The following is a 25,718-nucleotide window of genomic DNA, read 5'->3' as shown; positions in this document are numbered from 1 at the left end:
CAAAGTTTACAGCATGTAAAGTTTGTCCTAATAGGTATTTTAGACACCATGAAAAATATCAGTGTTGACACGTTTTGATCTGTGTTCCAAGGAAAACTAAGTGCATTTTAAAATTGCCTGTTTTTGTACTTTTTTCCTTTCTTTGTGAAAGGAACTTTCATTTCCACGCTGCAAAGATTCTAAAACCCATCATAATTAAGCTGGTGTTCTTAAATTGTTGTTATTGTTTGCTTGCTAAATTATGTCCACTCTTCACGACCCAATGGACTGTAGCCTGCCAGGCCCCTCTGTCCATGGAATTTCCCAGGCAAGAATACTGGATTGGGTTGCCATTTCCTTCTGCAAGGAATCTTCCCAATCCAGGGATTGAACCCACGTCTCCTGCATTGGTAGGCAGATTCTTCATTGCTAAGTCAATCAGGCATCCTTTGATTCTTGAGCCTCTTTGTCCTGCTCACCAAAGGAAAGAGAAGATAATATATGGGCACTAAATGTACTTCATCCCTGCGAAAAGAGAAGGTAATACAGGGACACTAAATGCACTTCCTGCTTTGCAGAGCTAGGGCAATGTCTCTTTTCTCTCTGAAGATTCATCCCTAAAACAAACCATGGCCTCTAATTTAGCACTGACAGAAATGAAAGCTCAACATTCAGAAAACGAAGATCATGGCATCCAGTCCCATCACATCATGGGAAATAGATGGGGAAAACAGTGGAAACAGTGTCAGACTTTATTTTTGGGGCTCCAAAATCACTGCAGATGGTGACTGCAGCCATGAAATTAAAAGACGCTTACTCCTTGGAAGAAAAGTTATGACCAATCTAGACAGCATATTCAAAAGCAGAGATATTACTTTGTCGACTAAGGTCCGTCTAGTTAAGGCTATGGTTTTTCCAGTAGTCATGTATGGATGTGAGAGTTGGACTGTGAGGAAGGCTGAGCACCAAAGAATTGATGCTTTTGAACTGTGGTGTTGGAGAAGACTCTTGAGAGTCCCTTGGACTGCCAGAAGATCCAACCAGTCCATTATGAAGGAGATCAACCCTGGGATTTCTTTGGGAGGAATGATGCTAAAGCTGAAACTCCAGTACTTTGGCCAACTCATGCGAAGAGTTGACTCATTAGAAAAAACTTTGATGCTGGGAGGGATTGGGAGCAGGAGGAGAAGGGGACAACAGAGGATGAGATGGCTGGATGGCATCACGGACTCGATGGACGTGAATCTGAGTGAACTCCGTGAGTTGGTGATGGACAGGGAGGCCTGACATGCTGCGATTCATGGAGTCGCAAAGAGTTGGACACGACTGAGTGACTGAACTGAACTGAACTGAACTGAACTGAAAGCAAATTTCAGAATACACTTCAAAAGAAAAACAAAATGAAACAATTTTAACTACAAATTCTAACTAACCTATTTTGGGGAGGGGATGGAGGGAGATTATCCCTAACTGCCTTTAGACATGGCAGAACAGTACTTTGTTCACACCTAGTTAAGTGAGTCCAAGTTCAGTTCAGTTGCTCAGTCGTGTCTGACTTTGCAACCCCATGGACTGCAGCACTCCAGGCCATCACCAACACCCAGAGCTTGCTCAAACTCATGTCCATCAAGTCGGTGATGCCATCCAACCATCTCATCCTCTGTCTTCCCCTTCTCCTTCTGCCTTCAATCTTTCCCAATATCCAGGTCTTTTCCAATGAGTTGGTTCTTCCCATCAGCCAGCCAAAGTATTGGAGTTTCAGCGTCAGCATCAGTCCTTCCAATGAATATTCAGGACTCATTTCCTTTGGGATTGACTGGATGGATCTCCTTACAGTCCAAGGGACTCTCGAGTCTTCTCCAAAACCACAGTTCAAAAGCATCAATTCTTTGGCACTCAGCTTTCTTTATAGTCCAATTGTCACATCCATATATGACTACTGGAAAAACCATAGCTTTGACTAGACGGACCTTTGTTGGCAAAGTAATGTCTCTGCTTTGTCATATGCTATCTAAGTTAGTCATAGCTTTTCTTCCAAGAAGCACCTTTTAATTTCATGGCTGCAGTCACCATCTGCAGTGATATTTGAGCCCCCCAAAATAAAGTCTGTCATTGTTTCCATTGTTTCCCCATCTATTTCCCATAAAGTGATGGGACCGCATGCCATGATCTTAATTTTATGAATGTTGAGTTTTAAGTCCACTCTTTCACTCTCCTCTTTCACTTTCAAGAGCCTCTTTAGTTCTTCTTCGCTTTCTGCCCTAAGGGTGATGTCATCTGTGTATCTGAGATTATTGATATTTTTCCTGGCAATCTTGATTCCAGCTTGTGCTTCATCCAGCCCATTTCTCATGATGTACTCGGCATATAAGTTAAATAAGCAGGGTGACAACATATAGCCTTGACATACTCCTTTCTTGATTCAGAATCAGTCTGCCAAACAATTTGGCAGTATACTATGGGCAAGTTTATTTGGAAAAAGCTTTTATTTGGTTAAAGATTCATACTGGTAAGAATCCTGAGAAACATGCTAAAATTATAATATATACATTTAAGAGTTACATTATGTATCCAGGAAATCAAGCCAAGATGAGCAAACTGTAATTTGGTTTTAAAACTAAGAAAATGTTAGGACTGAAGCTTTCCTTCAACAGAATGGGTCACCTTTTAAAGCAGTTAGTAACTTGTCTTCATAGGTATTTTAGTGGATGATCATGTGTCATGGGGGGCTTCCCTGGTGACTCAGTGGTAAAGAATCTGCCTGCCAGCACAGGAGAATGTCGTTTCAATCCCTGGGTTGGGAAGATCCCCTGGAGAAGGAAATCGCAACCCGCTCCAGTATTGTTGCCTGGGAAATCCCATGGACAAAGGCTGGTGGGCTACAGTCAGAGTCAGACATGGCTTAGCAAATGAGCATACACGTGTCATGGGTCCTCAAGGAAGTCCCCTATTTTGGGTCCTCTCTGGTCCCTTCTAAGTTAAAACTTCTGTATTCACTAACATCACATAACTGAATTTAGTATTTCACTTAAATATTTTATGTTGAAAAACCTTCTCAGTTGGATAGATATATAATCACTCATGCCATGAACTCTACTGTAGACAATGCAAGACTTATTGTCATTTGTGAGGCTTAATAGACTTGTTCACTTATATACAATGTCAAAAAAATAGCCCTAAAGGTATCTACTTATTCAGCCTACCATCCAAAATGTAGACAATGTGATTCACAGTTGAGCTGAAGAGTATTTGTCTGCTCTGAAAAAAATAGCTACACACAACTTTAGAAACCACAGTACTGCAGAAAAATAATTAAAAACCTAGTAGGAAGCAGACTTCTCTCAGGCATAAAGTATCTAATTTTCAGTCTTTATCTCAAAAGCAACTCAGTTTCATCACAGAAACTTTTCCAGTGCTTGTGAGAAAAGAACAAAACACACACACACAAAAACTACAAAAGATTTTGAATTTCTCTCAAGTATTTTGGTACTTAAGCTTTTTATTTTATGCTGATTTTTATGCTTATCCAATTGTTTCATAAAGGTAATTCTTGCTTCCTGGGAACAATCCTAGTTCTGAAAGACAAGAACAAGTCCAAACACCATTGCTGAATGACCCTGGGCATATCACTAGGACTCTGTTTTTTAATGTTCACTTACCACCAATGACATAACCTCCTCAGAGTAGCTGGTAAACCCTCAAAAGTTCATGGATCTGACAATGCTTTGGGAAGTATGAGCAGTATGCACATACATGTTTTATATACTTCTGTGTATTATATGATACCTATCCAGGATAGTAGGTGCTGACCCAATTATAGGAAAAGTATGATAAAAAGAACTATTGAAAATAACTTTAGCTAATTTTCCCATTTGGTTTATCACTTCCTCTCTCTCCATATATATATTTACAATTATACCCTCCTTCCTCAAATAAGACACAGAACCTCTTTTCTTTTCTCAGGGATTTATTGGTCCCTGTGGAACCTGCGAAGAACGCCATCAACAGTCATGACTCATGAATGACAATCCATGTTTGTCTTTTCAGTCATGTAGTATCTACCGGACTGAAGTCTGTCAATGTCCATATTTCTGTCCAGAACATCTATAAGTGCCATTCTTCCTCTGTGTGTCATGGGGACATGGAGAGACGACAAATTCACTGGTGGTACTTTCATCCAGTGCGGAAGGCCTTCCCTTTGGGGTCTGCCAGGATGACCACACCCCAGCAAGCAATGCCTAGGGGGAAAATAAAACAGTATTTTATGTGCTATGAAAGTACCAAGTGCTTTCGTATATGTCAACTCTAATCCTTGAAGATATCTTATAGAAGAGTGAAGCTCAGAAAAGGAAAGTTGAGAGAAAAAAATTCTGTTACTTTCCCTGTGCAAAAAAGTAATTGATCTAAGCAATCTAAAGACGATAAGAGATATGAAAAATTAAAATTCTATTCACCCAATTGATCCAAAGAGCTAAAAGAATCACTACATTTTACCAGAAGACATCTTGACCATCACCTAGTATCCTTACAAATAATAACTATGGGTTCACAATAGAAGACCTCATATGTGAGCTCTGAACCCATGTCTACAGTTTACCTTCAAAGCCAAAGGTCAAGTGCCCTCACTCAGGCTTTCTCCACAACCTAGAAAAGAAGCATGGGTTTTGGTGACAGATAAACCCAGGATCAAAGACTGGCTGTGTGTCACATCCTGGACGTCTGACCGCAAATAGCTCTCAATAGGATTAAAAAGATTGAGGCTAGAGTTCTTAAAAGTATATATATACATATATAGTGTTATTTAAGAAAAAACAAAGCAAAAAAAGTATCCCAGCAACTACTTCTTCCCGCCCCGCGCTTCTTACTGGAGGGGATGCCTGCCGCCACGTGACCAACCCGGGTGCCTCGCCCCCCTGCTCCCCCGCCCCCCCCCCCCCACGCCCCACGCCCCACGTGTCTGAGCTCCTCTTCCCCCTCTCCCCCGGCCCAAGGGTGGTGCCCAGACTCTCACTGATGCCGAAGATCATCTGCGCAATAGTCCCAGGACCCGGGGGATATCCCAGCTTCATGGGCTTCCGCGCCGTCCAGTACACATACCCTCCTGCCCCTATCAGCCCCGACCCGGAGAGCACGCGACAGCTCCAGCAGTTATTAAATAGAGGGGCTTGCTCTGGAGAGGCTGGCGCTTCGGTTGCAGTGACCTGTGCGGGCTTAGCGGTGGAGGTGGCCTCAGGGGTCGCAACGAACTTTACCGGCTCAAGGGGCTGTGAAACGAAAGAACCCATATTAAGAAAATAAGCCTCAGCCCCAAGTCGGGTCCCATGAACTGACGTAAAAGATGTGCCCGGAAGTAGCGCCGGCGCGCTGCACCGGAAGCTGCCTGAGGGCCACTGGGAAATGTAGTTTCTTCTGCCCCTGGGAGGGAAAGGAATGAGGAGCGGCCTGCTGTCCTGGTGTGGTGTGTGGCTAAAACGTTGGCCGTTCCAGAGGCATGTTTTTATTGTTGTTGTTTAATCCCTCCCAGTCATTTTAAGAATTTAGCCAACTCCCTAAATGCCTGGAGCTCTAAGTCTCCATAGAGGAAAAGTCTGCGTTTCTCAGTATCCTGTCTTAATAGGAAAGATGAGGCCTCGGCTGTGTCACTTCACGTGACTACAAGTGTTTGACCTAAAAAGAATTAGGTAGTGTATGCCTCACTTTATGCTGGACACTTGGCTAAGCGATTATCTGCAGTATGACATTCACTATTCTCAACCCAACAGGGTTATCAGTTTCCCAATATATGACAAAACTGTTAGGTATCATAGCCGTGGTTGACCCAGTGTCTGTGAGGAGATAAAATCAGATTTCTTAAATGCTACAAAATGTGAAGGGACAATACAGATATAAGACAGTTATTAAAAACGTGTCTGAATAATCTCCATAAATACTTTAAATTTCTCTTCAGCATTTTTCATCCCATCTTTCCTTCAGGGAGAGTTGGGCACATATTTCTTGTACTGGATTATTTGCAGAGGATTATTGATAAGAAAGAAAGACATTTAGAGTTCAGAGGCTGCTTTTGGTAGAAGAGAAGGACAAAAGCAGGATTAACTTCAGGTTTGAATTTTTCTGATATACAGTGGCTTAAAAAATTAACATAATAAAAAAGAAAATTCACTATTCCTTCTTCTAAAACAGGATGTGATTTTGGGAAGGCTAGAAAAAAGGAAAAAATAAAAATAGGTTTTGTGTGTGTGTGTGTGTGTGTTAGTTGCTCAGTCATGTGTAACTGTTTGTGACCCCATGGACTGTAGGTGGCCGGGCTTCTCTGTCCATGGAATTCTCCAGGTAAGAGTACTAGAGTGGATTGCCATTTCCTTCTTCAGGGGATCTTCCTGACCAAGGGATTGAACTCAGATCTGCTTTGCAGGCAGATTCTTTACCCTCTGAGCCACCATTGACTTGGAAAGATATAAAGACAGATAGATATTTAACAAAAGGGAAAGGTCTTTGAAATTAAGTAGCTGATAACCTAGTATTCTCTTTTTCTCCATAGGGTCACAAACAGAATACTTTGTTAAATATGTGTCAGTCTTTCTGTCTATCTACGTTTATGTGTTGAATAGTTGAAAGACAAAGGTTTCAGAAATTTGGGATCTGTACTTGGCTCTGTCACTATGAGTCAGGCATACGACATGGAAAACATTATTCTTTCCAGCTTGTAGTTACTTCATGTTTGAGACTTGAAATAGGTGATATATAATTTCTTTCCTAACTTCAAAATTCTATTATTTATTAGTAATCTCTCTTTAGTTAGCATTGTATTAAGTGCTGTACCAAATGAATTGCTGCTAAGTCGCTTCAGTTGTGTCTGACTCTGTGTGACCCCATAGACGGCAGCCCACCAGGCTTCCCCATCCCTCAGAGTCTCCAGGCAAGAACACTGGAGTGGGTTGCCATTTCCTTCTCCAGTGCATGAAAGTGAAAAATGAAAGTGAAGTTGCTCAGTCGTGTCTGACTCTGAGCGACCACATGAACTGCAGCTCCTCCGTCCATGGGATTTTCCAGGCAAGAGTACTGGAGTGGGTCACCATTTTATTTAGAAATTCATAGTTTATGGCTGTTGCTGCTTGCTATGCCCCAATAAAATATTCTTATAGTACATTTAAATTCTCCTTATATATGTGGAAAATCATTATTTAGCAATGGTTACCAAACATTTTTATTATAATCCTCTATGGATTAAAAAAGACTGGGCCTGCAATAGAATTTATGTATGCCTGTTTATGATTTATAAGTTATATATTAATGTGTTACTTTATGGGCTTCCGTGGTGGCTCAGTGGTAAAGAATCTGCCTGCAAAGCAGGAGCTGGAAGAGCTGTGGGTTCACTCCCTGGGTTGGGAAGATCCCCTGGAGGAGGGCATGGCAATCCAATCCAGTGTTCTTGCCTGGAGAATCTGCATGAACAGAGGAGCCTGAAGGCTATAGTCTGCAGGGTCTCACAAAGTCAGACATGACTGAAGTGACTTAGCACAGTACAGCACATGCTACTTTATATACTGTGCGTGCATGCTAAGGCGCTTCTGTTGTGTCTAACTCTTTGCCACCCTGTGGACTGTAGCTTGCCAGGCTCCTCTGCCCCTGGGATTCTCTAGGCAAGAATACTGGAGTGGGTTGTCATGCCTTTCTCCAGGGGATCTTCCCAACCCAGAAATTGAACCTGTGTTCCTGTGGTTCCTGGATTGCAGGCAGATTCTTTACACATGAACCACCAGTCAGAGAAGCCGTTATGTACTATAAAGTAATATATTAATATATAATTTCTAAATCATGAATAGGTATACATAAATTCTGAGAAAAGAAGCCAAGTGAAAGGCAAGGAAGAAAGGGAAAATACACCAAAATGAATGGAGAGTTTCAGAGACCGGCAAGGAGAGATAAGAAAGCCTTCTTAAGTGAACAACACAAAGAAATAGAGGAAAGCAATAGAATGGGAATGAATAGAAATTCCTTCAAGAAAATTGGAGATATCAAGGGAACATTACATGCAAGGATGGGCACAATAAAGGACAGAATGGCAAGGGCCTAACAGAATTAGAAGAGATTAAAAAGTGCCAAGAATACCCAGAAGTGCTGTACAAAAAAGTCTTAATGACCCAGGTAATCACAGTGGTGTGGTCACTTACCTAGAGCCAGACATCCTGGATATGAAGTCAAGTGGGAAAACATTACTATAAACAAAGCTAGAGGAGGTGATGAAATTTCAACTGAGCTATTTAAAATCCTAGAAGATGATGCTGTTAAAGTGCTGCATGCAGTTAGTCAGCATATTTGAAAAACTCAGCAATGGCTACAGGATTGGAAATGGTTAGTTTTCATTCTAATCCTAAAGAAAGGAAGTACCAAAGAATGTTCAAACTACTTTGCAGTTGCACTCAGTTCACATGCTAGTAAGCTTATGCTCATTATCCTTCAAGGTAGGCTTTAACAGTTCGTGAACTGAAAACATTGTTATGTCCAAGCTGGATTTATAAAAAGCAATGGAACCGAGAGAAAATTGCCAACATTTGTTGGATCATAGAGAAAGCATAGGAATTCCAGAAAAACATCTGCTTCATTGATTATGTTAAAGCCTTTGACTGTGTGGATCACAACAAACTGTGGAAAATTCTCAAAGAGGTGGGAATACCAGACCACCTTGCCTGCCTCCTGAGAAATCTATATCCAGGTCAAGAAGCAACAGTTAGAACCAGATGCGGAGCAACCAACTGATTCCAAATCGGGAAAGAAGTACACCGAGTATATTGTCACCCTGCTTTTTAAACTTGTATGCAAAGTACATCATGCAAAATTCCAGGCTGGATAAGTCATTAGCTGAAATCAAGATTGCCAGGAGAAATATAAAAAACATGAAATATGCAGTTAACACCACCCTAATGGCAGAAAGCAAAGAGGAATTAGAGAGCATTTTGATGAAGGTGAAAGAACAGAGTGAAAAAGCTGGCTTAAAACTCAACATGCAAAAAATGAAGATCATAGCATCTGGTTCTATCACTTAATGGCAAATGGGAGGGGACAAAGTGGAAGCCATGACAGAGGGTATTTTCTTAGGCTCCAAAATTATGGTGATTGTAACCATGAAATTAAAAGGTGATTGCTCCTTGGAAGGAAACTATGACATAGACAGCTTATTAAAAAGAAGAGACATCACTTTGCTGACAAAGGCCCATACAGTCAAAATTGTGACTTTCCAGTAGTCATGTATGGATAAGAGAGTTGGACAATAAAGAAGACTGAGTGCTGAAGAACTGATGCTTTCAAATTGTGATGCTGTAGAAGACTCTTGAGAGTCCATTGAACTGCATGGAGATCAAACCAGTCAATCCTAAAGGATATCAACCTGAATATTCATTGGAAGGACTGATGCTGAAGCACGAATGCTTTGGCCACTTGGTGCAAAAGAGCCAACTCATTGGGAAAGACCCTGGTGCTGGGAAAGATTGAAGGCAAAAAAAGTGGATGATTGAGGATGAGATGATTAGATAGCCTCACCAGCTCAGTGAACATGGATTTGGGCAAACTCTGGGAGGTAATAAAGGACAGGGAATTGTGGCATGGTGCAGTCCATGGGGTCACAATGAGTAAGACAAAACTTAGCGAAATGCTACTTTATAATATTATAAGTATAAGATAAAATAATAGAAATGGAAATTTTAATATTTTATCTTATCCCAATAGAGCTACGTTGTGCAGCTCTGTGGATATCATGGTTATTCAACATGTGACTCTACTAATTATATTTTATCTAAAAGCTTAACTTCTTTAGTGTGCTTATCAGAGTTAAGAATGTTGGAGAGGACATCTTTAATTCTCCAAACAAATATTATTAGAATGGCCTATTACAGATTTTGTAAATAACAAGCAAGTTTTTATTTTAACCAGTGCTTTTTTTTTTAAAAAAAAAGAACCTTCCAAAATATGTGTTTGCTCTCCTCTGGTTGCCTATGTCCTCTCCTACAGATTTCAAACATGCAGAAGGCACTAAAAAGTACTTACTATTAATAAAAATTGTCCTTCACACTTCGGTTCACTCTCATCAATAAGGTCAGCCTCATCAGTTTTTTTGTGTGTCTCTTCAAACATGTCTGTATGTTCTTCTCCAGTAGTTTTGAAGGTCATTCTCTTAACAGTCAGTAAGTAAAGAGCTTCTTCATTCTTTTGTTTGGCTTCATAGGATTCCATTGTATGAATGGAATGAATACTTATATATTGATATTAATAGACATTTAGGCTGTCTCCATTCTTTCACTATCACATATCAGTTCAGCTCAGTTCAGTTGCTCAGTCTTGTCCGACTGTTTGCGACCCCATGAACCACAGCACACCAGGCCTTCCTGTCCATCATCAACTCCCGGAGTTTACCCAAACTCATGTCCATTGAATCAGTGATGCCATCCAACCATCTCATCCTCTGTTGTCCCCTTCTACTCCTGCCCTCAACCTTTCCCAGCATCAGAGTCTTTTCCAATGAGTCAGCTCTTTGCATCAGGTGGCAAAGTATTGGAATTTCAGGTTCAACATCTGTCCTTCCAATGAACACCCAGGATTGATCTCCTTTAGGATGGACTGGTTGGATCTCCTTGCAGTCCAAGGGACTCTCAAGAGTCTTCTCCAACACCACAGTTCAAAAGCATCAATTCTTTGATGATCAGCTTTCTTTATAGTCCAACTCTCACATCAATACATGACTACTGGAAAAACCATAGCCTTGACTAGACGGACCTTTGTTGGCAATGTAATGTCCCTGCTCTTGAATAGCCTACCTAGGTTGGTCATAACTTTCTTTCCAAGGAGTAAGTGTCTTTTAATTTCATGGCTGCAATAACCATCTGCAGTGATTTTGGAGCCCAAAAAAATAAAGTCTGAAACTGTTTCCTCATCTATTTGCCATGAAGTGACTGGACTGGATGCCATGATCTTTGTTTTCTGAATGTTGAGCTTTAAGCCAATTTTTTCACTCTCCTCTTTCACTTTCATCAAGAGGCTTTTTAGTTCCTCTTCACTTTCTGCCATAATGGTGGTGTCATCTGCATATCTGAGGTGATTGATATTTCTCCTGGCAATCTTGATTCCAACTTGTGCTTCTTCCAGCCCAGCGTTTCTCATGATGTACTCTACATAGAAATTAAATAAGCAGGGTGAAAATATGCAGCCTTGATGTACTCCTTTTCCTATTTGGAACCACTCTGTTGTTCCATGTCCAGTTCTAACTGTTGCTTCTTGACCTGCATACAGATTTCTCAAGAGGCAGGTCAGGTGGTCTGGTATTCCCATCTCTTTCAGAATTTTCCACAGTTCCACTCCAGTATTCTTGCCTGGAAAATCTCATGGACAAAGCCCAGTAGGCTACAGTTCATGGGGTCGCAAAGAGTCAGACACGACTGAGCAACTGAACTGAACTGAACTGAACTTTCACAGCATCATCTTTCAGGATTTGAAATAGCTCAACTGGAATTCCATCTCCTCCACTAGCTTTGTTCATAGTGATGCTTCCTAAGGCCCCCTTGACTTCACATTCCAGGATGTCTGGCTCTAGGTGAGTGATCACACCATCATGATTATCTGGGTCATGAAGATCTCTTTTGTACAGTTCTTCTGTGTATTCTTGCCACCTCTTCTTAATATCTTCTGCTTCTGTTAGGTCCAAATCATTTCTGTCCTTTATTGAGCCCATGTTTGCATGACATATAGTGCCACAATAAATAGCCTTGTGCATACATCATATCACAAACATATGTATCTTACAGTATACTTTAAAAGGGTACAGTGTTTATATGCTTGGTGAACATTAACAAGTTATACCAGTTCACACTCTCACCCACAAGTAGGAGAAGACCTGTTTCCCTACCCAGTTTCTTCAAAGTAGTGAATTATTGAACTTCAATCTCCACCAATCTGATAAGTGAAAATTGTTTAGTTTCCTTTTTATGAGTGACTTCTTTATGTACATTGAAGGACCATTCAGATTTTCTTTTTTGTGAACTGTCAATAGTTTTTGTCCTTTTCACTCATTGGATTGTATTTTTCTCATTGATTTCTAGAAACTCTTTATAATTAGTGAGGTTAACATTTTGTCTGTGATTTAAATTCACATATTTTTTTCTCCCAGTTTGATATTTGCCTTAATTTGCTTGTTTACTTTTTACTGTGTACATTTTTTAAACCTGTAATCGAGTTTATCATTTTTATTTTTATAGCTTCTGGACTTCCTGTCAAATGGAAAGGCCTTCCATTTTCTATGGTTTCCCCTGGTATTTTGATCTTTTTTTTAAAAAAAAGTAATTAGAAATTTAAGACATTTGGAATTTATCATATTTACTAGTTGTCAGGAATGAAACCAGATTTTCTTTTTTGTTTTCCTTTTCTTTTGACTCAGCTTGATTATTCTGCCAAAGTGATGCTGACATCTTTTTTAGACTAGTGTGAAAATTGTAGGTTAATTTAGGGAGAAATTGTATTTATATGATGTTGAGTCACTCTGCCTAAAGACAAGGAATGCTTTTTCTTTTGTTCATATCTTATTTTGTGTTCCTCTGTATCATATCATTTTAAAGTCTTTTTCATAATGATCACACACATATTCTGAGATAGTTTAATGTTTTGTGGTGTTTTTGAAAATAAAGGATTTTTCCTTTTGTTGTATCTTCTAACTGGCTATTGTTTGACTATAAGAAGGATATTAATTTCCATGTATCCTAATATTGAAATAACAGTGACTTCTATTGAACCTTGGAAATGTGGTTGCTAGTTTTTTTTTTGTGTGTGTGTGTGTGTATAATTCTTGTTGAATTTAGAGATCACTTTTATGCCCACTTCATAAAAATAATTCAGAAACTTTCTTTTTATGTACCCTAGAAGACATAAAATGCCATTGGAATTATCTGCTGTTTAAAAGTTCTGTTAGCATTTTCCTGTGAATTGTCTAATGCAGGCACCTTATTTTATTGGGGGGAAGGAGAGTGGAGGAGGAGATTCTTTGATTTTGTTTTCTTTTTTGTATTTTGAAAATCTTTAAAACTCCTGTAAATAGCTTTGATAAATAATATGCTTCTGGCATATTATCTAGTTCATCCCAATTTTCAAGTTTATTTTCATTGAGAAGAGTAGTCCTTTACAATTCAATTAATTTTTTAAATACGTTTTTTGTAGTCTGTAAATTCTATATTTTATATAAAGCAAAAAAAAAAAAAAAGCTTTGCAGATGTGATTAATTAAGTTTTCTGAAATGGAATGATTATGCTTGGGTTATCTGGGTAGGTCCTAAATGCAATCACACGTGTCCTTATAAGTAATATGAATAGGGAGATTACGCAATGGAAGAGAAGGAAGTATGACCACAGAATCAGAGATTGGAGTGATAAAACCACAAGTCAAGGAATGCTGGCAGCCTCTAGAAACTAGCTGTAAGAATCAAGAGACAAATTTCCCTTAGAGCTCTTGAGGAAGCAAACCTTACCAATACCTCGATTACAGTCCAATGATAACTGATACCAGATTCTGATCTTGACACTGTAAGAGAATAACTTTCTGTTGTCCTAAGCCACTAAGTTCAGTATAGCAGCCACAGGAAACTATGAATACATTCAATTAAACCTTTGTTCCAGAGTCTGCACTCTGAAGAACCTAGGTTAAGGCAGCAAAGTATAACCACTTGAGATAGTACTTTCTTTTCTTAAGGTTCTTGTATTACTCTAGTATTTTCTGATATTGAATATTACTGCAGAGAATTCTGAGGCCACGCCAATTTATTCTCTGTTGTCAGTAACTAAATGTTTTTGTCTAGATACCCAAATGGTTTTCATTTTTCTTTTCCTTTTTCACCTTTCTTCCTTCCTTCTTAAAGTTGTTGAAGTCCAATAACATCTTTACTAGAATATTTATCTTTGTGGACTATTCTAGCTTAGTTTTCCAGGTGTTAACCACATATATATATATACATATACATATATATATGTATATATATACATTCTTATCTTTATTCCAAGAATATTTATCTGAATTATATCACTTTTAAACCACAATTATTTTGTTTTCTTATAATCAAACACTGCCAATGGGCATTACTTCCACTATGTGCCATTAAAGACAAAAGGATAATTCATTGGCTATTTTGAAATAATGCACTATACAACAAAAAAGTTAAATTTACAAAATAACTTGATTAATTATGTAAACTGATAATTAATAAAACAGCAAAACTAATCATTTATTTATTTCCTCATAAATAGAAATCTAAAGGATTATTTTAAGTCGTAATGTTTTATGTTGAAGTTGCATAGGGTGTGATACATATAGTTTCATCTAGAAGGGTATACAATTTATACACCTCATATGAATTAATAAAATTTATTTTAAAAAATGAATATGAAGAGCCCTAGGCTTTCATATTAAAATTTGCTGAACTATTTTTTATAACATAGATTATTACATAAAACATTTGTATACATCTGTAACCTTGAAAACAGAAATGTAAGTGTTTCTTGGACTAGAACTCTCAGTAGCCATTTAGGTTATAATAAGAAAAATTGAACCTCTCAGTTACCGTCTCCCAAATCTTGAAATCTTTAGCTTGAGTCAAAAAGTCAAATTTGCTACATATTTCAGTTTCCTAAGTCTTGGCTCTGCCTTTTCTCCTGAAGTACTGACAATTTGTGCATTTTAAGGGAATATCCCTGGCATGGTGGCTTTCTGTGTGTTGTTCTTGATGTTATTAATGTCTGTGAGCTATATTATTTCTCCTCTTTTCCTCCTCTAACATACTTTTCTATTTTATTTATTTGAAGTTCACTCAGAACATTCTGAAGAATATTCCTCTAAGAGAAGAAATTTTAGAGATGGAAAATTAGAATAAGACTGAGTATTGGTATGTCCTTGGCTTTCCCTATATTTGCCACCAACTTATGCCAGATTGGTGATGTTGAAGTTTTAAATGTGATGACAAGCTCCATAACTCTGATTTGTTTTTAAAAGAAAGTCAGCATCTACCTATGACACCACTTTTATTAGAACTTTTTGAAGACTCTTCTTTTCAGCTTTTCATTGTTTATTTTCTTTCATTTTTTTCATTCTTAGCTTCAAAGAACTCCACATGCTCTTTAGTTTTTATTTTTTCCACATCTCTTTTTAGAAATACAGTTTTGGTTATATACTCATTTATAGGTTTTTTATAATCTTTTTGAGCTTTGCTCCTTATGCATAGCTCTGCTAGCTTGTTCTATTGCTGATTAAAAAAAAATAGATTCCACAAAAATAGAGCACCCCTAAATTTCTGCAGATATGTCTCTGTGGTTGGCCTCCATTTCTAGAAAAGAAAGGGACCTGCACTTTTAACTTCCACAGCAGAGGGTTGGAGATACCCGAGTATGAAGAGCAACATTCTTGTCCATATTCTGTTGGACTTCATACCTTTAAATACTTTTCTTTTTCCACCTCTCCAGAATGAGCAATAACTGCTTTGTGCAACAATCCGTTTGCAATCCCAGTGATAAATGGGCATGGTTAGGCCATGTCAGCCCATAGATTCAGAAAGATATATGTCTGGGTTTTTGTGACAAGTAATAGCCTCTCCCTATTTCCCTGCAGCTAACAGTCTGTTCTTTTACTTTGTAGAGAGTATGTTTGTGGACTCATTGCTTCTGCAGACCTTGGGATGGGCACTGGCAGAGAGCTGTGGCTGCAGCATCAGCACGTGGAGGAGCACCACCGTGCACCATGGCCTGCTGCAGTCCCTCACCTGTGCTCTGGGCCTGGAGTGGGCTCAGCAGCCTTCTTGCTATGCATGCTGCATGCTCAGTTATAAGCGACTCTTCCAGACCCAGGGATTGAACCCAAGCCTTTTGCATCTCCTGCATTTGCCGGTGGATTCTTTACCCTTGTGCCACCTAGGAAGACCCCTTCCTCGTGCTATATTGTTGTCAAAATGGATCTGCCTTTTAAATATTTGTTCTATTTTTTCTTTTTTTTTAATTTAAAAATCCCAGTTATATACCCCGTTGTATCTCTTTTCATTTTCTTACAAATCTTTTTCATTCACTTTCTTAGTCATTTTAGGTTTTCTCCGTTTATATGTTTATAACAGTGTCTGTTCTCCCTTATATTCCTCTACTTTATCCTTCAAAATTTGATGGTTTTATTTTTCCTCCCTCTGATTTTCTTGAGCTCTGACAGCTTAAATTTTATCTTCTCTTTCTGTCTAGTTATCTTGTAAGTTCTTACATTTGTGTTTTGAGCTCTTCCTTCATTGAATCGCTTGGTTCTTAAGTTTTTAAAATTTAAGGAGAGAGATTTGGTCATAATTTTTACATGCTCCATGACAATATTCTTTGGATGCTATTATGAATCTAACATTTATTTTTTATCATATCTTACAATCCTTTCCTTTTTCCTTAGATATATTTGAATATCTTGATTTTGTTCCCTTATTTATTAAGTATCTCTGAAAAAGTGAGTTTTATCAGCCATTAGGAGCAAGTTTACATTAGCACAGAGATGGAATTAATTCTAGGCCAGTTGGAATTATCCCTGTGGTTTAGGGAGTCTTACGTAATTTTAGCCTGCTTTTCTCCTCAATGAATGGAATAGGCAGCTATGATTTCTTGTTTGTTAATTTCCTTGTTTTTGCTTTGTATTGTTTTTAATCATATCTTTTATTCTCCTCTACTGCCAAGAGACAGTGCCTTCTTGGTGGACTTCCCTGTTCAACACTACCTTCTTTACTTCAAGGGACAAACTAGTTCTAGGGAACCTAGAGGTTAGATTTTGCATCTCAAGGTGTGCCCTTATCCTTCAAAATTATGCTTTCCTGCCTTGTTCTGATACCTGAAGCTATAATTCCCTAACCGTGATGTCTCTTCTTTCCAATACACCCTGCATGATCACCATTGCTATAGTGACTGTGTATGTGCTTATTGCAATGGAGCCTTATCAGCCTTGGTCCTTGGGTCATTATAATGAGCAGAATGTACCTCTTGATTTGTTTTGTATATGTAGAGTAAGAGAGAAATTAAAAAAAATATATATCCCTGAGGTTTGAGGTTGTTTGTTACTGCAGCATCACTTGGCCTATTTTGACTAATATGCTCATTTCACAACTGTTACCCTAGAGGGCAATTGGAAATAATAAGAGGCACTTTTGGTTATTGTAATGGCGGTATCCAGGGGCCAGGGATACTAAATCTCTAGTAATGCTTACAACAGCATTATGCAATAATGATTGCTTTGCTGAAATGTCAGTGGCTCCCCCACTGAAAAAATGCAGTAAATGGCTTGAGAAGTATGGATAAAGTGCCTTCCTAAAATGAGTTCCTATTATTAAAACCTGTCTAAATTTGGCATTTAGGGAGGTCTTTTATTTTAAGTAATTCAGATAATTTCAAATTTATATATCTGTATACTTATTATTTCCTAAATATAATACCCATGAGTGGACTGTTAGAATTTACTAAATTTGTATTATTCCCATATTGTTATTAATATCTGGTAAATATATGTGGATTTCATTAGAGTAAAATATCTTCATGAGTCCATGTTTGACAAAGTGCTTTTCATGTTATGAGTGCACATTAGTAAAATGTGGGTTCCCCTTTTGTTTTCTGTAGTTTGAACTGACAAGAGGCTCAGAAAATAAACAATTGAAAAAGACATTCCCTAAAGGTAGCCATCAAGTGTAATAAGACTCAAGTCAAATGGCCCAGCTGTCACTGTAAAATACAGCCTATTGACTTCCTTCTCACTAGGGAAAAGCACTGCTTGCCACTTACCACAGACAGCATGGAGAGAAAGTATCACCCTACGAATGGCAGGAGGGCATGTCCCTTGTGTAGCTGAGAGAAAGGCACAAAACAAATCTGGTTACATACATCTCTAGTAGGTAACCACACAGTTTTATGAGGGATGAGGGTGGATTGCATAATTGTTGTATTTTAATGTCAGAATTAACAACTCCATAGTTAAAATATAACTGGATGACTAGCAACATTTTAAAAAATAGATATATATTAAAAAGTAAAAAAGATCATAAAAGATCAGCTAGGTGCAAACTCCTAGTGGTGAGAAGTAAAAGGGGCAGCTTACACAAAGATGAGCAGAATAGAGCCGCCTTCTTGGCATTTGGAGTCTTATTTGGAAGCTAAGCATTTTTGTTATTCAGTGCTCAGTTGTGTCCAACTCTTTGCAACCCCATGGACTGCAGCATGCCAGGCTTCCCTGTCCTTCACTGTTTCCCAGAGTTTGCTCAATCTCATGTCCATTGAATAGTGATGCGACCCAACCATCTCATCCTCTGTTGCTCCCTTCCCCTTCTGCCCTCAATGTTTCCCAGCATCAGGGCCTTTTCCAGTGAGTCAGATCTTTGCATCAGGTGGTCAAAATACTAGTGCTTCAGCATCAGTCCTTCCAATGAATATTCAACATTGAGTTCCTTTAGGATTGAATGGTTTGATTTCTTTGCAGTCAAAGGGATTCTCAAGAATCTTCTCCAGCACCACAGTTTGAAAACTACAGTTCTTTAGTGCTCAGCCTTCTTCATGGTCCAACTCTCACATCCATACTTGACTACTGGAAAAATCATAGCTTTGACTAGACCAACCTTAGTTGGTAAAGTAATGTCTTTGCTTTTTAATATGCTGTCTAGGTTTGTCATAGCTTTTCTTCCAAGAAGCAAGTGTCTTTCAATTTCGTGGCTGCAGTCACCATCTGCAGTGATTTGGAAGCCCAAGAAAATAAAGCCTATCACTGTTTCCATTTTTCCCCCTCCATCTATTTGCTCTGAAGTGATGAGACCAGATGCTGTGATCTTGGCTCTTTGAATGTTGAGTTTTAAGCCAGCTTTTTCACTCTTCTCTTTCACTTTCATCAAGAGGCTCTTTAGTTTCTCTTTGCTTTCTGCCATTAGGATGGTATCATCTGCATATCTGAGTTTATTGATATTTCCCCCAGCAATCTTGATTCTCACTTGAGCTTCATCCAGCCCTGCATTTCACATGATGTACACTGCATATAAGTTAAATAAGCAAGGTGACAATATACATCCTTGACATACTCCTTTCCCAATTTGGAACCAGTCCATTGTTCCATGTCTGGTTCAAGCTGTTGCTTCTTGACCTGAATATAGGTTTATCAGGAAGCAGGTAAGGTAGTCTGGTATTCCCATCTCTTGAAGAATTTTCCACAGTTTCTTGTGATCCACACAGTCTAATGTTTTAGCATAGTCAATGAAGCAGAAATAGATGTTTTTCTGGAATTCCTTTGCTTTCTCTGTAATCCAATGAATGATGGCAATTTGATCTCTGGTTCCTTTGCCTTTTCTAAAACCAGCTTGTACATCTGAAAGTTCTTGGTTCATGTACTGTTGAAGCCTAGCTTGAAGGTTATTTTGAGCATTACCTTGCTAGTGTGTGAAATTAACGCAATTATATGGTAGTTTGAACATTCTTTGACATTGCCCTTCTTTGAAATTGGAATGAAAACTGACCTTTTCCAGTTCTGTGGCCACTGTAGAGTTTTCCAAATTTGCTGATATATTGAATGCAGCACTTTTACAGCATCATCTTTTAGGATTTGAAATAGGTCAGCTGAAACTCTTATCATCTCCACTAGCTTTGTTTTTAGTAATGCTTCCTAAGGCCCACGACCTTACACTCCAGAATGTCTAACTCTAACTGTGTTTATCATTAAGATATCTTTTGTACAGTTCTTCTGCATATTCTTTCCACCTCTTCTTAATTTATTCTGCTTCTGTTAGGTCCTTAATATTTCTGTCCTTTGTCATGTCCATCCTTGCATGAAATGTTCCCTTGGTATCTCTAATTTTCTTGAAGAGATCTCCATATATGTATAAACAAATATAATATCAATAAGCTGTGATAAATGTTATAGCACATGTAGTAAGAAAATTTAGTGAGAAGGGAGGAAGAAAAATTTTAATTGAAAGGAGTCATATGAGTTAAATCTAGGAGGAAAATGTTTAAAGTTGAACTTTAAAAGAAGCCTACTGTGTGGACCGCTGAATAATATGTAAATATCACTGACCTCGTTGTCTTAGGATTTGGTTAAGAGATGCAATAACTAACATCAGTAACACATTTTGCAGTTAAGTAGTGCTATTACAGATGTTATTCTTATGGACATATTAATATTAAAAGATGATTTATACAATTAGAACCTGAAAAATAGGCTTTTAAATGATTTAACCTATTCTAAAAATGATTACAATAATTTACTGAGTCCGCAGCTTATGATTCCATGTGTGTGTGTTTGTGTCTGTTTGTGTGTGTGTGAAGTATGTTCATGTCTTAGAAAAAGTCAGCCTGTATGCACTGTAGATGCCCACATTACTTCAATCTACCAATATTGACTCTTTGCAGTACCTCATTCAACCAGAATAAAAAATGAAAATGTCATTCAAACTGATGTTTGAGTAAATTCTGTTCTTATAAGATCATCCTCTCTTATAGCCTGGTACTAATGCTTACATTCATCAAATTCAAGGAATTGTATGTGAACTATGAAGCACAGACAACTTGGATTGTATGTGTATGTGTTTCCTTTGGTCTGGATACTGGTATTGATTAGATGAGGAATAAATAGTGTGGCCTTTCCTCAGGAAGTAACACTTCATAATGTCTTAAACCTTCTTAACTTAGAAGTGTCTGATGTATATACACAGCTGAGGAGGAAACACTGTTAAAGTACATGTCAGTGAGCCCAGACCTTGAGAGCTGTGAGCAAAAAATGATTTAATTATTTCAGTTCTTCCCATAACACTTATTTACTTCAACAGGATGCCAGTCTACTCCCTTGCTCCTTATTTCTGTCATGAGAAAGGAACTCAAATTGATCCCCCTTGTAATCTTTTTTAGGCCTGGTGGGTGTTGCATGGTTGAACATCTGGGAATGCTGTTCTTTGCTGTTCAGTGAATCAGCAGAAGGGGAGATGGGCCCCAGGTGTCCTGCAGCCAACTGCATGTCAAGGTTTGCTGACACTAATCCACACAGCATTGTACTGTCAAGTTAGATGGCTCTGGGTTTGCTATTGATGAGAAACACACATAGCCCAAGGGAGATAACTTCTTGTGATAAAAATGCAGTTTTCTTGGAATTTTAATTTATTCCACAATTTCCATCCAGAGAGCATATCCTGGTAGTTTACTGTGGTTAGTATGAAGAGTGAAGTGGCAAAAGAGAAAGAGGATGAGGTGATAATAGAAATGAAAACATCTGTGCTATTTTTCCAGATTGTACACCATCTAATTTAATATGAGTACAGTGACAAAACTTTATTATTATCCTGATTTTACAGATAAGGAAATTGAGGTCTGGTAGGCTTAAGAAGTTTGTCCTTGTTGTTTAGTTGCTAAGTTGTGCCCAATTCTTTGCATCCCATGGACTATAGCCTCCCAGGCTCCTCTGTCCATGGTATTTCCCAGGCAAAAATACTGGAGTGGGTTGCCATTTCCTTCTCTAGTTGTGACCTAAGGATCAGACCCACATCTCCTGCAATGGCAGGTGAATTCTTTACTGCTGAAACACCAGGGAAGCCCGTAAGTAGTTTGGCTCAAGGTAACTTCCTGTTAGGTGATAAAGATGAAAAAAGTACTAATTGGCCAGGCTGGATATGCTCTACTGAATTAACAGATTCAATCCTCATAACAACCTATGTGACAGAGACCAACACTGGTCCCATTTTTTTTTTTTTTTTAATGAGGATGAGAATCCAGATACTAGATTTATTTAGTTTAAGTGATTAGACTTGAATCTAGGTCTTCAGACTCCAAAACCCAGTCCGTACTGTGGTGCAGTCCTGTGGTGTCTTCTGACTGGAAGTTGATATTTCTCTCCACCTACCATGCTGAGAATGCATTCATCTTTAGAGCATTTTGCACACTGCCTCACACATTAAAAAAAGAAGAAAATTATAATTGAAAGCTACTATAAATGTGTGACTAGCAAGGCTATATTTGCCTATTACCTTTATTATAAAGATTTCTGAAGATTTTACAACTGTCATCAGAATCATCAAATGCTGCATCCCACTAAGCTTTTATCTGCATAAGGCATATTTTCAGGTTGTGGCTGGAAAGACTGAAATTCCACGACAAATGTGACTTTTCTAAATTGATAAGGTGTCAGTGGCAAGTCAGCCTGACAATCCACAGCACCAAGGAAAGTTCTCATTGACTTGACTACATGCTACTCTTTACTGGCCATAAACCCTCTGACTGAGAAGCCAATGGCACCCCACTCCACTACTCTTGCCTGGAAAATCCCATAGGTGGCAGAATCTGATAGGCTGTAGTCCATGGGGTCGCTAACAGTCGGACACAGCTGAGCAACTTCACTTTCACTTTTCACTTTCATGCATTGGAGAAGGAAATGGCAACCCACTCCAGTGTTCTTGCCTGGAGAATCCCAGGGACGGGGGAGCCTGGTGGGCTGCCGTCTATGGGATCGCATAGAGTTGGACTCAACTGAAGCGACTTAGCAGCAGCAAGCCCTCTGAGCTCACAATGTCACTTAGAAAATGTCTTGAAGTTTTCCAAGTGCTTTCAGTGCATTTTTTTGTTTGTGCCTCACAACAATATCCTTGGGTGACAATTGTTATTCTTGTTTTACAAATAAGGAAACTGAGAGCTAGAGTCAGAGGTTAAGATTCAATTCATACAATGAGGAAATGGAGGAACCAAAGTCCAGAGCAGCTTCCCTGACTCAAAGGTCAGTGCTTTTCTCACTAGTCATTGCCACCTCACATTTTTGTTTAGATTTCTGTCTCCTCATATTTGTTATGAGCCACCAGAATCTGAAAATACAAATGTAATAAAGTGTCACAGTGGGTGGCTTTATGAAATGTGTGTGAACCAAAAGGGAAATCTGATGGGCCTAACAGTGAGATCTTAAAAAGTGCTCTCAACAAACATTCATCCAACACCAATTTGTTTAGTCCCTACTTTGCCCATGACATCATGTTCAATTATGTGAGCTATATGAAGAATCAGGGGCTGGGTGTGTATGTGTTGTGTTTAGTCGCTCAGTTGTGTCCTACTCTTTGTGACCCTTTGGACTGTACCCCTCCAGGCTCCTCAAAAAGCCTTCAACTCAACATATTTTTAGATATACAACAGTTTATAGGAATCATGTCATGATAATTATATACATGTCTTATTTCACCAGTAGAACTAAAATCAAATTGATGATGGTACCTGTGTCTTATTTATCTTTAAATTTCATGTAATGCCTGGCTCAGTATCATTCCTGCTGAATAAATGAATGAATGAATAACAGTGTAGAGTCAGGACCCCTCCTGTCTAGGAGCTTATGACCTACATGGAAAGATATGAAACTAAGTAAAGGACAAGACTGATATATGACCATAGGGTAGAAAGATGAGAAGCATGATTTCTAGTTGAGATGATCAGAGAAAGCTTCATGAAAGAGACCTTGTTGAATAAGAGGTAAATAATAAGGACTTGTGCTATCCTTTTTTAGAGCAATATTGGATAGACTAGCTTAGTGAAAACAATAAGTGGGAGATGTAAGTCTTCTAGCATCTTATAGATGGGCAGAGTGGACCTATAAAACATTTTTGTTGAATGAATGATGATTAAATCTTTCCAACAAAAATTTTAATGTATTAACTTTTAAAAATGAAATGCTGTTGAGATATCTTGGTGTTACTTGAAGTCAATTAGATTAAAAAAAAAAATGTCAAAACACTGTGATCAAGGATCTTGCCATCCTCAGTTTAGCCCTTCTAGAAATCACGGAAATACCTTATAGAGTGCTTTACTCTTACAGAGATTTAATAAACCTACACAATTCAGAAAAGTATTTTAGATGTATAATCTAAGAATGAAACAGATATCTTTGAGAGGTTGTCTCATTTCCTTGAGAAGGAGAATGTCAAGCCAAAACTCTTTCGTTATATCTTCCTTCCTACTTACCCCATATAATTTTAACATCTTTCAGCAGCCTGGTAATAAAAACTAGGATATGAAAATTCCTGCTTAATTCTGAGTCTAGGTTACACTTTAGTCTCCACATTGATCATTTGGTTTTATTTTGTTTCACAGAAAATCACTTGCAGTTCCTCCTAGGTTACTCTCAGAGGTAGGACTTTTACACCAGCAATAAAAAGAGGCATCATTTACCATAAGGCATTTTTTCCATTTGATGGCAATGACTCATGGTGCTTTCCTTTACTCAGAAGTAAAATAATAATGCTTCTATTTGAAATGTAAGGGTTTTTTATGTTTTCTAAATTTTGCCTGGAGTTGTAATGATCAAAAGAATGAATAAGATCTTAAAGCATTAATTATGGAGATGGGATTTCAGTTCGCTTTTATTACAACAGAAAGTAATAAACACATTTAGTGGACCTTCCAAATACTGTACTTTTATCTGAATCCTTTTACAACATTTTGAAGAACAGTGTAAAGAAAAATGTCAACAATGTTAATATTGCTAGTATAAATTATTTAATGTTTTTGGTAATCACATTTCATGCCCTATATAAATTCCCATTGAAGAGAAGCCCCATTTGAACTTTTGTTGTTCTGTCGCTCACTCATGTCCAACTCTTTGCAACCCCATGGACTGCAGCACGCCAGGCTTCCCTGTCCTTCATTATCTCCTGGAGTTTGCTTAAACTCATGTCCATTGAGTCAGTGATACCATCCAACCATCTCATGCTCTGTTGTCCCCTTCTCCTCCTGCCCTCAATCTTTCCCAGCATCAGGATCTTTTCCAGTGAGTCAGCTCTTTGTATTAGGTAGCCAAAGTATTATAGCTTCAGCTTCAACATCAGTCCTTCCAATGAATATTCAGGTTTGATTTCCTTTAGGATTGACTGGTTTGATCTCCTTGCAGTCCAAGGAACTCTCAAGAGTCTTCTCCAGCACCACAGTTAGAAGGCATCAGTTCCCCAGTGTTCAGCCTTTTTTGTTGTCCAGGTCTCACATCTGTACATGACTATTGGAAAAACCATAGCTTTGACTAGACAGACCTTTGTTGGTAAAGTAATGTCTCTGCTTTTTAATATGCTGTCTGGGTTTGTCTTTGCTTTTCTTCCAAGGAAAAAGTGTCTTTTAATTTCATGGCTACAGTCACCATCCACAGTGATTTTGAAGCCCAGGAAAATAAAGTCTCTCACTGTTTCCATTGTTTCTCCATCTATTTGCCATGATGTGATGGGACCGGATGCTAGATTTTCATTTTTTGAATGTTGAGTTTTAAGCCATCTTTTTCTCTCTCCGATTTCACTTTCATCAAGAGGCTCTTTAGTTCTTCTTCACTTTCTGCCATTAGGGTGGTATCATCTGCATTATTTGAGTTTATTGAAATTTCTCCCCACAGTCTTGATTCCAGGTTGTGCCTCATTCAGCCTGGCACTTCACATGATGTACTCTGCATATAAGTTAAATAAGCAGAGAGAAAATACACAGCCCTGGTGTATTCCCTTCCCAATTTGAAACCAGTCCGTTGTTCCATGTCTGGTTCTAGCTGTTGCTTCTTAACCTGCATACAGGTTTCTCAGGGGGAAAGTAAGGTGGTCTGGAATTGCCATCTCTTTAAGAATTTTCTGCAGTTTATTGTGATCTACACAGTCAAAGGCTTTAACATAGTCAATGAAGCAGAAGTAGATATTTTTCTGGAATTCTCTTGCTTTTTCTGTGATCCAGAGGATGTTGGCAATTTGATCT

General features: G+C 38.4%; 1 protein-coding gene across 1 annotated transcript; it reads right to left on the bottom strand.

The window, feature by feature from the left end:
* Positions 1-4,048: 4,048 nt before the first annotated feature.
* On the bottom strand, positions 4,049-5,291 carry DMAC1 (distal membrane arm assembly component 1). The gene is made up of 2 exons (XM_068974602.1): positions 4,979-5,291; positions 4,049-4,217 (listed from the first exon to the last, which is right to left on the bottom strand). The coding sequence occupies exons 1-2, from the start codon at positions 5,262-5,264 to the stop codon at positions 4,153-4,155; spliced, it is 351 nt and encodes a 116-aa protein (XP_068830703.1). The 5' UTR covers positions 5,265-5,291; the 3' UTR covers positions 4,049-4,152.
* Between the last annotated feature and the right edge of the window lie 20,427 nt (positions 5,292-25,718).

This window comes from Capricornis sumatraensis, chromosome 6, assembly GCF_032405125.1.
Source record: "Capricornis sumatraensis isolate serow.1 chromosome 6, serow.2, whole genome shotgun sequence".
Classification (NCBI taxonomy): domain Eukaryota; kingdom Metazoa; phylum Chordata; class Mammalia; order Artiodactyla; family Bovidae; genus Capricornis; species Capricornis sumatraensis.
The sequence above is the reverse complement of the archived record's forward strand: the minus strand, read 5'-3'. Positions and strand labels throughout refer to the sequence as shown.

Coding starts and splice junctions, on each gene's coding strand:
- DMAC1 (XM_068974602.1), bottom strand. CDS start 5,264: ATGGGTTCTTTCGTTTCACAGCCCCTTGAGCCGGTAAAGTTCGTTGCG. Junction 4,218..4,978: donor CGGCATCAGTGAGAGTCTGG/GCACCACCCTTG, acceptor TTTTCCCCCTAG/GCATTGCTTGCTGGGGTGTG.